Source organism: Scatophagus argus, chromosome 16 (genome assembly GCF_020382885.2).
Source record: "Scatophagus argus isolate fScaArg1 chromosome 16, fScaArg1.pri, whole genome shotgun sequence".
In the NCBI taxonomy this organism is placed as follows: Eukaryota; Metazoa; Chordata; class Actinopteri; family Scatophagidae; genus Scatophagus; species Scatophagus argus.
The window spans coordinates 17,753,262-17,770,101 of record NC_058508.1 but is presented as its reverse complement, the minus strand read 5'-3'; the positions used below and the strand labels follow the sequence as shown (position 1 = coordinate 17,770,101).

Genomic DNA, 16,840 nt, shown 5'->3' with positions numbered 1-16,840 from the left:
GTGTATAAACTACAGCTTAAATACATGTGAGGGGGCAATCGTGTGCACCGAGTCTGGCAAACCCAAACAACAGAATGGACAGTGTTTTTCTTTCTTTCCATGAGCTTGCGCACATTGAAATTGAACCTTTTTAAGGATTAACTTAGCGTGATCCCTTATTTTGGTTGGGCTTCTTACACTGCTTTTGAGTTGAAAAGTTCTCCCTGAGCTGAGTGTGTCTGTTGTGTGGCTTCTTTTGGGGTACAATGTGTGCCAGAAGTGCCCCCACGTTGAGGGAGAATATAGTCTCCAGACACATAGGAAAAAAGGAGGCAGCATCTGGTCATGCTGCTCTTTGTTGAGAATGTTTCTGTTGTCCTTTAACCGTTTTAGGAGACAGAATAAATGGCTCTGCTTAACCAAAGGCATTTGCCTCCCTTGCTTCTATGAATGCACCACCATGAGAAAGACATTACCAGTGGTTACAAATGTTTTGCCTCTCCTGGAAATCCTCTCGGTTGTTTTTCTTTTGCAAGTATCGCTGGGACACCTAAAAGCAATGTTTTCCATTGTTTGTCCTGGTCACCACCTGGTAAGCACCTGGTAGGCAAACATGCAGAGTTTCCGTCAGGTTTTGATTTGCGGTGGTTGGTCTTATCTCTATGAAATACCACAGCGTTTTGGGACTAAGAGACAGAATCCCAGGTAATTGTGAGGATTTATTTTCTTGTTTTCATCCTCTTGAGGTCCACTTCAGCAGCCACTGATATCCATCAGCATCAAGGAGCACTCATTCTTGAATTTATTGTGGGCTTTCAGAAAGTGTTGAGGATGTCAACTGAGCAAATTCCTAAAGGATTAAAATGCTTTTTTGGTTAAATTTATAAAAGACAGAAAGGTTAAAAATGGATGATGAAGAACGTTTGAGGCGTAGGTTGTTGCAGTCTTACACACGCACTCTCTGACATCAGTGCACACTCTCCACAACAGCAATATAATCAGGAACATAAGCGTAAAGGAATTTCCCCATTATATAAGGTGTAAGGGGAACAGCTTCTGAGAAAACTGGTGCACTGAAAGAGATCTAGAGATAGTGAGATTGAGAGAGACAGGCAGAGCGAAAAACATCACAGCGAGAGAAGACATGAAGAGGCAACCAGATCAGCGGGTCAGGCGAATGGAGAGAGAGGACCACTATCAAAGGCTGGGAGCAATTCATTTATGTCTAACTGGTGATGGAAACAGGCCCCAGAACATTAGGATCGGCTAGAAACGAGGACACTCCAGGAGGAGGACATCTAATCATACACATACAGTGTGTGTAGTGGCCTCTGTGGAACAGATTAAAATTCAATGACAGAAGTTCAGGTACACTATGGACAAAAGTATTAGGACATACATCTTTATTACTGAATTCAGGTGTGATGTGGGGACCTCTGGGGACCATGATCATTTTGACACATGCTGTATAGACTGTAGCCTCTTCAGCTTCCGAAGACGTTTATATTTTGAAATCCCAGCTCTGGATTTTCATGAACTTCAAAGGATCAATGTGTCATGGGCGGAGGCACAGACAGACTTGTCTATAGGATGTGTGGCTGGTTAGCATGTGATGAAATGCCTGTGTAGTGCCTTCAGCAAAGCACATGTCAGCACAGCACATGTCAGACACCAAGTGTGGTACAGTTCAAGGAAAATCAGTATTTGTTACACTAATGTTATCTGATAACTTTCAAAAACCATTAAGCAGGACCTCAGTTTCAGCCCTGAGAGATTGCTGAGAGCAGGTTATCTGGATGTCACAGTAAGCTGTTTGTTCACTCTGTATATGTTTGGATCTGCAGGAGCCAAGTGCTCTTTTGCTTGAATGCCAGACTCACCAGTCTACATCTGTCTTAAATCATCCTCTAATGGTTACCTTAAATATCAAAGTCACATCAATGGATCCAGGGAGTCCTTCTGAGAAACAGCCACTTCATCAACCACATCAATAACTGTGTATGTTTATGCGTATGTTTATGTGTGTGTATGTGTGTGGGGGTGAGTATGAATTGTATGCACTATGAAAACAATGTCATCCCCCACTGAGAAATCAAATCGCATCAGGAGGCTGGGAGGAAAGAGAGGCATAAAGGACAAGGTTTGAAAAAAGAACAGAGGCTGGTTATGAACATTTCTGGAATTCCTCAGCTCCATGCAGCAGCAGGATTTTCTATAGGGGAAGTGGTCTGTCCAGCCAAGGGCCATCAGAGCAGGACTCTGCGGGAAGCCCTGCTTTCTCCTTATTGGCCACGGCTGAACTGGCTCAGTGCCGAACACAATAGGAAGAGCACATTAAAGCAAGCATTCAGGATATTGGCAGGCAGGGATGTTGTTGTTTAACTTGACACAAGCAAACAAGCAAAAGAGAGAAAAAGACACAAAGAGAGAGGAACTTTACTACAGTGGAAAGCATTACTCTGTGTTCCTCTTCACACAACGCTGGCATTTCCTGTTCACAGAGGCTGCTGGATATTTATGGAAAACTGGACCGAGAGAGGACTTTCATGTTCATTCTGATACTGTGTCTCTCTGAATAGACACGTTGTGAGGAAAAGCAGATGCTTCACATGTGATTGGGTCCAAACATGGGTGATCTGTTTGCTTTCCTCCTGACTACACAGTTAGGTGAACTATCAGCACTGGGCAAACAGAAACAACGAAGGGTATTGGTCTTTATAATCAGCATTATGAGATAAAAAGAACATATTGTGGTTTAAAGAAGATAAGAATAGAATACTGTGGAAAGATAAATAAAAGTAAAAGAAAAGAAAAATAATACTAAAATAGTCCTCATCTTAGTCATCTTGTGTTGCTTTTAGAGTTTTTCTAAGCAAAGTCTGTACAAATAGTCTAGTTAAACAATCTGAGCATGGAATTTTGTTCTTTGGTCAAATTGCTAGCCAGTCATAGACATGTACAACATCTGATGAAGGGTTGCCAGTCGACACCGAGACACTTTTAAGAGTCTCTCTCGAAAATCGTAGAGGTTACAGACTTTTGTCACAAGTGAGTGCAGCTAAATTACATACAGCACCTGAGCTCTGCAGGAGCAGAGGTCCACAGAGACTAGAAATATAAAATTTGTCAAAATAAAAATGTATAAATTGAAGTTGCTTTTGACTGAAGATGGACCTAAGTGGTTGACCGAAGCTGAAAAAAATAAAAAAACGGCAGAGATTATGTGTATGAAAAACTAACTTGGATTTGGTCAAATTAAATTAAGCCACTTTAGGGACACTGATGAAAAGTGATGAGCCGAGTTAACTGATTAACTGGTGCAAAAACAATCACACACAAGCCAAGAAGTTTGATACAAAATGCACATGTATTTTTCTTCGTTACATTTTGCAATGCATGCCATCAACATTTATTCTTTTTAACATAAACGTCCACAAGGACAAGTGCAAACCTGAAATTCATGAGCAGAAAAAAAACAGGAATAAGTAAAAGTTAACGTACAAAATATGACATTATATAATGATGTTAACATTCATACACAGGTAAAAAAAACAAAAAACAAAACACATCAATTATCTTTTCAGATTAATCTTAATACTAACTCACAATATACATTTCGGTTTCTCATATCTCATTTTTTTATAAATTCTTCCCAGTTTCTCTGCTCCCGAGCTTCTGAAGGCAAACAAATTTCTACAAATCTGTGCCCTTCAGTTGACCGTGTCTTTATTGATCTGTTATAATTCTGATAACAAAACTCAATTGTTTCTTTCAATGCATACCAGTCCGTCTGTTGTTTTCACAATATTTGAAGAGCATAAAAAATCTAGTGGCAACCTCACACTTAAGTACATAAAAAAACTTGTGCAACTTGTGCAATAGCCAACAAAACAAACAAACAAAAAAAATGAACAAATAAAAACTGTTATATTAACACAGAAGTGAGGTTCAAAAAAGGACACTTTGTGATAATTTGAACAAAACAGTGGATGGTGGGAAATGGTTAAAATGTACAGTACACAATGTGACAGCTCACTGTGCCTGATGAGCCTTTGGTTTCTTACTATTACATGGAAAACCAATAACAAACTAAAAAGTGCTTACGATTGTCCTTAAAAAAAAAAGCTGCTTTTTCCATCTTAAACTCAGGCATTGATGTGGCTTGGTATAGTTAAGGGGGTGAAGTGGTATAATAAACACAAATAAATAAACACACCAACGAGTGGATAAGATAACCTCTGGCACCAGCGTAGGTGTTGTCCTGTGCTTTAATTCTTTTTTAAGAGGAACCATCTGTCAAAACCCTTTGCTTCCTTCAACAAAACTCATTACAGAAGGTATGTCTGGGTCAGCTAAAGCATAAATTCTTTTTATGAGAGCACACAGTGAGTGAAGTCACATCCCAAGGAAGCGGGAGGCCGCCTCCCTTCTGAAAACCAGTTCAAAAGGCTAAAAAATAGAAACCAGTGTGTGTGCAGGGGGTGAACTGGCCCCAGTGTTAAGCTGAGCCCAGTTCAGTTCTGTCACTTTAAAGTCCTCGTGTGTGTCGTCTCCCACTCCTTTCTCCTGCATTTTCATTCCTCTCACATTCTTTCCATGCAATCATAAATCAGCACGGGGTGGTGTGTATTATTCAAACTCACACACAGAGGTATCAAGCTACACACAGCCCAGCTCACAGACATCACAGCAGTTGAAGCAGCCAGCAGAAGGCATACCGCATCCGTATAACATGGCCCTGAGTCAGATCAAGACCAAGAAGCTGCAGGCTCACTGGCTTTCAGCGTCTGCTCTGCGGAGTTTGAATTTGCTCAGTCTCTCTCTCCACCTGTGAAACGTCTCTCAGCAGATCAGCTCCTGCTGTATCTCAGGTCGAGTGGGAAAGGGGGGCTCGCTGAAGGAGAAGGCGTCACGGCCCGTCTTCAGCTCACCCTGGCCCGGGCACATGAGGTACGTCCCGATCAAGTCCAGCTCAGGGGAGGGAGCAGGGCTCTCGGGCTCTGACTCCGACTGGCTCATCTCCGGCTCGTCCAAAGAAGAGGCTGACCTTGCATGGAGGTGCGGGTGGGAGTGCGGATGGGGGAGTGGGTTCAGCCAGGGGTGGTTGAGACCTTCTTCTGCTGTGGCTCTTTCCCTGTACACACAAACACAATAACACTGCGGATGAGTGGAAATTCCCGAGGAGTTTACATAACCAATGGGTTGCCCGGATCTTCTAAGTCACTCTCGTATCAATTCTCTCGCAGGCATTGGCCATATTCCTTTTCATGATTTGGTCTGGAAACCGCAAAACAAAACAAAACAAAAAATAAATAAAATGCCCCAAATTGTTTCCCTTCCATCTCTCATGGATTACTCAAACACTGAGGAATTTTTCCACCTTTTCCATTGCTACCAATAATATGCTGCAATTAAACAATATCGAATGAACATTATATTTCTGGATATGAGCCAAAAGCTACTACTGGCCTACTTCTCATTTCTAAAAACTGTGGTGACTCAGTGTTGGACTTACGTTCATCACAAATATGTTTTTTATAGCTTCTATTTAAAATCTGCTTAGTTCGGCTGCTCTTTTCTTTTTAACATAGTGACACTCTGATATATCAATGTGAAGTAAGAATACAACCACCACTATCAAAGAAGGAAATGATTTCTTGCTTAAGTGACGCAAATCTTGTTACCACATTCACTCATTTACACGTATGAGGATGTACTTCCGTGCAATTGCAAACCTGACTCACTTCCTTTTTGTGTGCAAATCAGCTCAAAGTGATGCTGATGGAATTTTTTTTTTTGTTTTAATCATAATCAGAACATTTGAGCACATCTTCATAGTAAGCACCCTCACCTGGGGTTTTTAACCAACAAGGACTTGATGAAGTCAACAGCCAGGGACGAGATCCCCTCAAACGTGTCCTGCGAGTAGTCTATGTTGACCTGGGAGATGTTGAGGAATGTCTCCTGCTTGTCATCACCCAGGAAGGGAGACTCGCCTGTCAGCATGACGTAGGTCAGGACCCCGATACTCCTGTTAGAGAGACAGGAAGAAGGGGCAGAAGGTTATGAGGCAATCTATCATCTGTGGTTACAGAATTTATTTTTGCACAACAGATCTGGCTTCCACTGTGCTGCAGTTATCCCTTAATTAACTGCAAGTATGAAGCAAAGATGATCTTGTGGTCAAAGGTTTAGACTGCCTTTCACACATAGGGGAGGTGATGTCACCCTCTTGAAAAATGTTTTATTCCCAGAAGCAAAGCACAGACTAAATGAGTTCTGTGTAGGACCCATTAAAATCACTGAAAATAGTTTATACACTAGTACACTTACCACATGTCTGTCGCAGTGCTAATGGGTTCAAAGTTCAGGATCTCTGGTGCTGCAGGAGAAACACATGACCCCAATTAGTCATGATAAGTGGCACTCAAGCTGAAAAGACAGGTGATTCTGTGTAGGGGGCTGAAAGCAGGACTCACCCACATACTCTGGGGTGCCCAGGATCTCTCTGACTTCTGTGATGTTGTCCATGCGTCTGGACAAGCCAAAGTCCACGATACGTATGTCTCCCAGAGGCCTGGCACTGGTCAACAAGATGTTCTGTGGCTGGAGAGTACACACACAGACATACAGACAGAGATATGTTACATAATGACCAATGATTGTTCAAGACGCCTGAGGTCTGACGTCCGAAGTCATTAATTACATGTCAGTGTGAATGAGTCAGTGCATTTGAGGTAAATGGTTCCAAGAGGATTTGTGGTCTGTTTCGTCAGTCAGCATTTAGTTGCTAGCCTGGGATCATCCTCTAAGCGTATCAGATGAGACTGTGAACAGGTAGTGCAACGCTGCCAAGCACAAATACTGCAACGTACATAAAACTTTGCTTAATCCTTGCTCAGACTGGCCTAATACCAGAGTTGGATTGAACCTCTAAGATAAACACAAGACAGGACAAGGCCAGCTATCAAACCTGAAGAGCAACTGCAGAGTGAACAAGATTCACCTTTTGAAAAACGCCAAAGTATTTTAAAAGCGTCAGTCAACATACAGTCACAATATAATCACGACTACCTTATTACCTTAAGAAAACATGATAGCTCAGTCGTGTTCCTTTGTTTACGGACTCCTTGTGGGAACAGGGTCACGACAAACTGAACGAGTTGTGGTTGCATAATGGAAATTATATCTCCCTGAGCCTGCCACTGAAGGGAATAGACTGTCCTATATTGTCAAACAATCTTTCAGTGTACTTACTTTCAGGTCCAGGTGCACTACATTGTTCCGATGCAAGAAAGCCACTCCAGTCAGGATCTGCCTGGCCAGCCGAATCACATCTTTCTCTGTGAAGGCGTCGTCGTTATCGGCAACACATTGATCGAAGATTTCGCCACCGGCGGCGCTGGAAGGAAAGCACAGGAAGGAAAACTGAGAAAACAAAACAAGGATAAGATGAGAAGAAATGAACTGTATATGGATGGCCACCCTGTGGACTTTAGTTTGGCTGACTTTCGGTTTTTATTATTCATTTTCACTTATCATAATAAATTGTGCCTTAAACTGTACAAATACGCCCTTCCTCTCAGTTGACAATAGCAAATTCCAACCCATCCCATCCCTCAGTTTTAGTGAACAAACCCAAAGTCATTTCCACTTTCTGTAAAATTACGTAACTCCCCATCTCCTCATTAGGACAGAGGCACAAAGTCCATCCACATCTACATGTGCATGAGAGTCCAACATGAATCAATATAATTTCAGGTACTCCACCCCCTCGTGTTCTTACCCCTTCCCAGGAATATTACAGAAGATAAGAATGGATTTTATATCAGAAGAATGTCATATCAGCTTAAAGTAGGTTAAGACAAGGCCATTTACAACCTGATATACTGCAGGTTGACTTACTAAATCAAAACAGGGCAAACAGAAGCAAACACTGGCTAACTAATCAAAGCCTTAACATTTTCCTCAGAACTCAAAAAAGAAAGAAAGAAAGAAAGAAAAAAACAGCCAGTGTAGTCTAAACTTGGTAACTAGACACTGTATGAGTCTCCGCCTGCATAGGCTTTCGCTAGTTTGCTCAAAATAACTGATGCGTAAAGGATCATCTTTCCTTGTAATTTAGTAATTAGACAAGTCACTTTGTTGACTTCTCACATTTTTCCAATTCCTGCCCAGTCTTGCCGCGATTGTGTAACAAAGTTAAGCAAAGTGGAGACATGGTGGATTTACGTTGGATGTTCCATCAGTAAGATCAATGCCTGAAGCTGACAGTTCACCCAAAAAAATTAGAGCCATGTGTGGGGGATTTAGAAGGCCCACATGTTTTTTATCTTCAGAGAGGAAAATGTTGGGACCAGGCCTTGGGCACGACTGTTACATAACCAGCACCACCCAATCCGAAGTTAGCCTCCTAACCCTGCACTCTTTACTATACTCAGCTGTGAAAATAGTGCCCGTGTTTTGGGGGGATTTTGAGGATATCCGTCATTGGTCCATTCTCTTTTTTTTTCTTTTTTCCTCCCAGCGCAGCGCTTGACCTGCCACCCACCTTGCTTGTTTCAAATATGCTGAATAATACTTAACAACCCCAAAAGAGTTTATTGAGCAGAGGGGAGATACAATGAAACTTGACTCTCAGTCTGTTTACATTGATCTACACATTTAAATTGGATGCAAGCAAGTCTGGTGTTAGCGAGTTTATTTGGGGGAGGGAATTAAAAACATGTGAGTGCAGTTTTGACAAATACTTTAATGGCTTAAAAACTACAAGTACTCTCATGCCTCTCTTATTAAGTTGGTGCTATGTAAAAAAAATCAATATGAATCTGTCACATGGATTTGACCTATTACTGTACCTGTCTGAACAATTAAAGGGTTGACATAACCAAGTCTTTAAATAGCTTCATTAAGCTGTCAGCAGAAGGCTTGAGAAGATTTAAAATCTTGATAAAGACCATCTTGTTTAAATTCAACTGACTGCTAAGCACTTAGGAATGATCTGATATCTTCCTGAAGTCTAAATATTGTCTCTGTGCTCTCCCTCCTTCCAAAAGAGTTAATGTACACGCTGCTTCAGATTGTGTAGGAGACATACTCCTCTACACAGAGCCACAAGAAAAAACCCACTGCAGCCACCACAAGCGTAGACAAGGAGGAGATGAACAACCCTTGCAAAAATATTTCTCGATTTTAAAGTTAACCACTTTTAATTTCGGCAGGAGAAGCTATTAGGTCAAAGCTCTTCTTGGCTGGTCACCAAGCTGGGTGTTCATTGACATCACTTTATCAGCAGAGTGTCATTACACAAGTAACCCGTCTGTGGGCTGTCTGGACAGCACTTGCACTCCAGTACACTTCAATTAAAGCACATATTTTTATTAGCAAAGAAATGAAAGGCTATGCCCTGAGGATTGAGCACCATGACTGTGACAGCTACTGTGCTAAAAAGAAAAGAAAAAAAAAAAGGTTTCAGAGCTCAGAGGTGATGCTCATTCATTTTTCATCAACTGACCTCTCTTAAACTAGTCATTATAGTGGAGGTTTCGGTGGTGCTGACGTAGGCTGGAGCTACAATTTCTAGGATGATTAGAATTCAACTTCTTGGTTTCATTTTTTTGACATTACCAAGGATGTGGTTGTGGCTATGAGAAGTGTGTGTGCGTGCATGTGTGTGTACAACGCTGTATACCAACGTGGGAGTGTGCTACTTTTGGGAGCCTCGCTTGCTGCTTACATTTAAACCCACAGGAAATGGAAAAATGGTTTTGCGATTCTTGAAACTCACGCTGAGGTCAGACAGTTTGAAGCTGCAGCTTTGCAGTGGCGAAGGGCCTCATTGTGAGTGCTCCTGCAGCCTTTAGGATAAAACACCCATAACTGAGTTGACATTTCAAAACCAAACTCTTTAAGGGCTTAAATATTGCGCACGTGCAGATTGCTTGAGTTTATGCTCAAAGGCTTGCTGGTGCAGCTCCATTTGGCAGCCGAAGAGGAACTGTGGACCGATGCAGACTGACCTCCTGCTATGTTTTCTCTGCAGGCATAGAGGGGTGAACTGTGGTGCTACTTCCCCTTTCACACTTCAGTCAGAGGTCAAACACAGCCCCCCCACAGAGAGGTCTTTGTTCTGCGGATGCATTCCATGTCTGGGATGGGGATGACTACTGAGGACTGGGCAGGAGAGGGCTTCCTGCCTGAACAGCGAGCAGTTCAGGAACGGGGTCAGGGGAAAGCGTAATTGCCTAAAGTTATCTCCCTTTAATGAGGCGAGCACGATAATTAAGATGATACGTGTCCTTTCCAACTCCTAATTAGAAGCTGTTATTAGAATGCTTGGATGTGCATCATGTCATTTAACACCCAACCACAACAGACCAGAGCCAGACAGATGGAATGACTTTGCCGGATCACTGAACCAATCAGCTTCTGGCCAGTTCACCTGCAAGTTGACAGGCAACACACTGTTCTACTAGAATCCTAAGTGAAAAGTTCTCGGAGTAGGGTTGGACCGACTCATTTCAAGCACAACACTGTTATTTTCTCACAGAGAGAACAGTGCAGCTCTGCCGCATTGGTATTTAAATTGACAGTTCCTGACAGCTGTTCAGCACAACAAGAAACCGAGGTGTTGAGGCAGAGATGAGACGAGAAACTAACCGCAACGAGAAAGAGAATTTCCATTTAAGGCAGAGCTCATGTAACAACAGTGCAAGGCTAAACATTTCACACGTGCGTATGTGTTTTTTTTAGCTGAGCGACATGCCACTGTACTATCAGCAACCACCAGATCAAACAGATATGAAAGCTGACAATTCACATGAAAAACACCAAACCAGTGACATTCCCGTCATGCAAGGCACAGAATGGTGTTTGATGCATACGTAAGATTTGATGTGAGATTCCCCCAACTTATTCAGTAGAAAAGAATAAATATGTTAGGGAGTTCTCCAGAAGCCAGTTCGGTGTCCTCAAATCCCTCAGACATTCTGCTTGAGAAAAACCTCCAGTCACGGAAAGTTTTTAGTGAGTGATGATTAAAGGATATTCATTTCCCTAATGATTGAGAGCCTAATCGTTTTATCCCAGTTTTCCTGGCTGGGCTAAAACTCTGTCAAGTGAGGGAAGTTGAAAAGGCCATTTAGATTACCACCATCACTTTCCTCTTATAAAAGTGGCAATGTAAGGGTATGTGCACAGACAAGGCTGTCCAAATGTGCATTTGAATCTCTTTGTTCTTGAGTGAACTTTTGGAGACCTTTGTGTTGTTTTTGCAATATATACAGTATTGTCTTACCACTCCAGAACCAGGATGATTTCGGTGTTGGTTTCGTAGACCTCATGCAGTGCCACCACATAGGAGTTTGTCTTGGCCAACTCCAGCACGCCGATCTCATTTAAGATGTCCATGCGGCAGTCCGCGCCCTTCCGCCGCTTTCGCAGGAACTTGGCAGCATACTGCTTCCCTGTTGCCTTCTCAATGCACTTTTTCACCACCGCAAACTTTCCTCTGGGAAACAAAAAGGGGAGAGAGAGAGAGAGAGAGTGATTAGTGAGGAGACAAAATAATCACAACCACATTACTGGCTTTTCAAATATATTTGGTCAGAGATGGTTCTGTTCTATATCCAAGTAGCAAGCTGGACCACTGAATTAAATTTAGGTCATTTAAACTGCAGCAAATGAAAGGCTAAAATTACTGGACATGACATGACAGTTAAACTGCTGTGAGGTGAAATCTAGATTACAGTGCGAGACGTTTGGAAAAACCCGCCATTCAGCCAGCAGTGCAACACTGTGGGCGAGGTTATAAAACAGTTCAGAGATAAGGAGGATAAGTGGCATCATTTGAAAACATGGCCTACTGCTATTGACCACTGATATTGTCAGTTAAGGAGGCGTCACTAGACATTCAGAGGAGAATCCCCATTTCTCCTCCCCTTCCTTTAGCCTTCAGGAGAGTCTGATAGAAGGCAGAAAAAGATGACAGTTTTGGAAGGAACTGCAGAATGATGGACTGGGGCCTGGTTATGATAAGACCACTTTATTGGTCAAACAAGAACAAAGAGATGCAACAGCTTGGTTGCTGAGTGTCACTGGTCGTCATCACCTCCATTCGATTTTCTGCAGGTACGCTGATGGATTCATAGGAGGTGTTATAGGTCAGCCGTGGGTCTGGGCAGGACGTCCGATGTGTGCAGAATTGTGTCAAGGCGACCATAATCACCAGCCGTCCCTCCCAGGCAGATAATGAGGCCTTGTTCGCTTCCCTTTCTTCACAGCTGACAGCAGCAGGGACAAATGGGATTGTGTTGACACCTCTGCCCAGACCCTCGACCAGAGACTGCTTCTCTTTTGACAATCATACAAAAGCTGACCAGCCGCCTAACAAGGCATCCCAAGACCAGGACCACCCACCTGACAGCGGCTGAGGAGTCCAGGCAGGGGGTCATTGCTGTTACAGTCAGGTTGGAGCCTAAGCAGCACGTTAAAATAGACACTGTAACCCTCAACATCCATGACCAACCAAATTCTCAATGTTTTAAAGGGCTACACAGCACGCATATGTAGCAGAAGGATTAGGAAAAGTGACCACAGGATGTGAAAAGATGACTGTGAGCTGGGCAGAATCAGAAATGAAGTGGCCAAATCAGAAAGGTCCAGTCAGAAGAGTCATTTTCCCACACAGTGTTACTCCAAGCCCACTGTGCTGTGAACCAGAAACAGCAACAGTTCTGGCAAAAGCTCAGTTCTGTTTTGGCTACCACCTCAGCAACTGTGAGAAGGATTTTTTTCTCTTTTGCTGTTTCCCAGTATTGCCGAATGCTGACGACTTATTGTTCAAAGAGAAAAGGCAAACCCCTCAAAGCCTTTTCATCCTTAATTAGCCAAGTTCACATCAGCGCACTGTGGGCTGGGAACTACATATTGAGAGAAAAGGAAAGACTGGTGGTCACAGAAAGGAGCAACAGGAGGTCTTTTCAAAGACTGACAACAGGTCAGAGGTTACTAAACATGGCCATCTTCCAGCCGGCTACATTCGCACTCTGCCACGTTACTAGGCAGATGCACAAAACCTCCTGGCTTATGGAGCATGTAATATTTTACACATTCCTTTTTTGTATGAAAACACACAGCTCTGTCACAATAGAAACACTCAACCAAACTCTGACTCACACTAATGAGGGCTTTCTCAAACCCTTTTCCTGATTCCTCATACACAATTATGCAGATCAAATGTCATTTTCAGGGTTATCCTCACTAAAAACTAGTCTGTTTAAACTGCCTGGAAGTAGTCCATCATCAATCATGAACTTTACTGTGACACATAAAACCAATTCTTCCTCATCACTGGAGATGGTGTTGGTTTGATTGAGAAGTTGGTTTCCTGTGGAGTCTGCAGTTTGTCTTGCTCCACAGGGCACTGACTCATGTCTGAAGTGCACTGAGAAATGACAACCCTAACTGATCTCATTTGCCTCTTCAACAGACAGAGTGACACACAACATGACTTCCTTTTCCTGTTTTTGAGTTGGCCACAATATATGTTTGTGCACAGATCTGCAGGGGACCACAGATCTCCCAAGGCAAAGTTTGATGATGAGATGGTTTTGAAAATAAAGCTAATGAGGCTCATTGCTCCCTTCAACTTCAAGAGAGTTGGTGGACAAAATCAACTCAGGCACCTACAAGTTCTAGTATGGTCATCATCCCTGCAAATGTACAGACTGATCTGCTGGCATGCAGCACTACGTACATTCCTGCACTTAATGCGATTATGGGGCCTGATCTCAGGATGTTGTTGGGTTGGACTCATAGGAGGAGGAGGGATGGAGGGTGCAGGGTTGAGGTATGAAGGTGAGAGGAAGAAGGGGGCTGATTAGAGGCTACTGTGTCCTGCGCTCCATAGGTAGCCTCAAGCCAACCACCCATACTGTAGGACCTGGCTGCTGTCCCAGGATGTCTCAGGGTGCCTGACAAGGAAAACTGTCCGCTGCCAATGGACTCTTTATTTAGCCTGTCCCACCACACTCTGCAGAGGAGCAAGCTTACAGTGAAAACTGGAGTTGTAGTGACAGATGCAGAGTTGACATAAACAGCAATAAAACAGCTGTCAAGTTGGACCCAAGACGTTAACTGCAGCTCACTGTGGTCATTCAAAGCCCTTTTTGAGGAAACTCAAGTATTGTCTGGTACATTAGGGGATTCCTGTTCAAATACCATCGGCACAGGTTTACTGTATGTGGGATCTACACATCAGTGAGTGTGACGCACAAAAATGCATCTGGCTGAAGAAAGAAAGAAAAGTGATTGACGGTAAATGCCATATTTCACACTGCATCTCCTGGGAAAAGAGATGGGGCAGGAGGTCTATAAACTACAGTGAGTAATTTTGTGTCATTAGCCTTGTATGTTTTGTCACTTTATCTCACACGCACTGTGACACGTTAAAAAAAACATGATCATAAACTGCCTCTTGGCTTTTAAGGAAGTTTACATTTTCACCACGACACACACTAGGCTCTGCTAGACCGCACAAGTGAGCATCAACGCAAATGCACACACTTCATAAAAATATGAAGCTCTGACCTCTAGATGGCAGACGTATAAGAACAAGTGCAAACTTAAATCCTTCCTCTTTCATAAAACATACTGGCACAAAACGTTTACTACCCCCCTCGTTTCTTTAAAACTAAAAAAGGTCAGAAAGTGTTGAAGCTTTTCAAAAACGTTCACCCAAGACGCGCAAAAGCGCACAGTCACTGAACGTGGCAAAGCGCGTCTCCATCTCCACCTTTGCCCAGGGAAGGAATGCAAGATAGGAAATGTTCAATTAACACATGCAAAGACACATGCAAATCTATGTGATTACCAGATTTACGCAAGATTATCAAAACACTGCTGCAAATTCCATGCCACCAGCACACGAAAAAAGTCAGCGCAAACTTTCCACCAAAGTTTTCTGGACTTCATTCATGCAACAGACTCACCTGCCCAGCTCTCTGCCGACCAACTCGTAATTGGATGTGAACGGCTCAGTTCTTATCCTCGTGTGGACTGTTGTCACCATTCCGTTTTTGCTCATCGTTGCTGAATCTGGCATTGATGTCGTGCTCGAAGTAAAACAATCTTCTTCCGCCAAAATATAAAACAGAGCCGATTTTCTGGTCCGTTCAAGTAAAAACTCGCATCATAAAAACAGGTCGATTAGTGCTGTTATGTCAAACTACCGGGAGATAATCCAGTAAACGCTTTCCGAACTAGGATGGTGCCCTGCGGGAGCGTGCGACACACTCGATGCGGTAAATTGGTTTGACTGCTACTACACATTCCTGACAATAAACTCCTCGTCAGGACCGCCCCCCCCCGCGCTGACGCTCAGCGATGTAAGCCAATGAACATGTTGAAGAGGACGGACCGAAAGCGCAAGCCAGCTGGCAAGGTGGTGCGCTCAGGTCAACGGGAGCACAATGGTGCTTAATGATGGTTCAGTGTGATAGCTCCTATGTAGTTATGATACTGATTACTAATGAACAATCCCTCAGACGCACACGGAAAATAATAACATGTTAACATGAAGGTGTTCTAACATTCGTGCACTTTGTCTCCTTGCGATTTACAACAGCTGATTGCAACAGCTGAGGTAGGCAGACAATTAAAAAAGTGCTTGTTGGGTCAGTGGTTCTCAACGTGTGGTCTGGGGACCCCTGGGGGTTCCTGAGAGCATTTCAGAGGAAATCAAAAAAGGGAAATAATTCATTTACAGACATTCCATACATAAGTAGCACAATGACAGAATATATGACTGTTTTTTTAATCATGGATTTAATACGCTTTCTGTAATGCAACATCTAAAAGCAAGATTTTCTGTACCTGATGTATCCACCCCAAAGTTTACTTCCAACAGAAACATGAAGACAAGAATAAAACAGAGCATGTTCCTATTAAAATAAAAACACATGCACACAAAGGTTTTAGGCATGTTTTAAGTTATCACTGGTATGTGTTTACCTACTGCTTACTTTGGACTTGGATGTGCTACAGGTAAGACTTTTCCCACACAGCTCTCATGAATGTGAAGCTGCCCTTGGGGTATGAGCGCTTTCTGCAGAGCATTTTTTTTTCTTCTTATCTGTGGGAGAGTTGTTTGTCTACCTATTGAACCTGAGTGCTGTTAAAGAGGAATTCAAAGCATCCCATAAGACAGCTCATCAGTGCGCATGCCACAGCCAGAGGTTGCCTGAAAAGGAAAGTTCAGTGATGAACATGCACGGATAATTCAGGTTTAAAACTGAAAGTACAAGTCAACCTGTGGCCAATGCATAAACACAAGCCAGTGAAGAAAAGTGATATGAAAAGTGTATTTATGACCTGCACAGTGGGGTCATGAGACAATGATGTGGACTTCATGTGTCACCAAAAGCTCCAGGGGCTTCCTGGGGGTAAAACTGTTACATTGAGAAGCTGTTGGAAGAAGAGCAAGGCCTGGACTGACCCCAGGCAAACAGAGCAATGTGCACGCACACACACACACACACACACACACACACACACACACAGAGTCATGTTTCCATCACTTTTTGACTTACATTCATAGGCTTACATTCATTTCCTGGAGGTTTAACTCTTGCCTAACCATGATAATGAACCCTTCCTACCTAATCCAAACCCTGACCTTAGCCTAACCCAAACCTCAGCCTAAACTTAAAGCAAGTCTTCACCCTAATATTTCATGATTTACCTTGTGGGGACTTGGATTTTGTCCCCTTAAGTAAGGCGGGTCTTCACAATGTGACTGTGTGAACAGATTTTTGTCCCCACAACAACAGGAATACACAAACACACACAGAGCAAAACTGTC

The 16,840-nt window shown here is 43.0% G+C and overlaps 1 protein-coding gene across 1 annotated transcript; it reads right to left on the bottom strand.

The window, feature by feature from the left end:
• Positions 1-3,327: 3,327 nt before the first annotated feature.
• On the bottom strand, positions 3,328-15,380 carry stk17al (serine/threonine kinase 17a like). Its single transcript, XM_046415762.1, has 7 exons — positions 14,970-15,380; positions 11,276-11,488; positions 7,237-7,381; positions 6,459-6,585; positions 6,313-6,361; positions 5,831-6,010; positions 3,328-5,113 (listed from the first exon to the last, which is right to left on the bottom strand). The coding sequence occupies exons 1-7, from the start codon at positions 15,080-15,082 to the stop codon at positions 4,822-4,824; spliced, it is 1,119 nt and encodes a 372-aa protein (XP_046271718.1). The 5' UTR covers positions 15,083-15,380; the 3' UTR covers positions 3,328-4,821.
• Between the last annotated feature and the right edge of the window lie 1,460 nt (positions 15,381-16,840).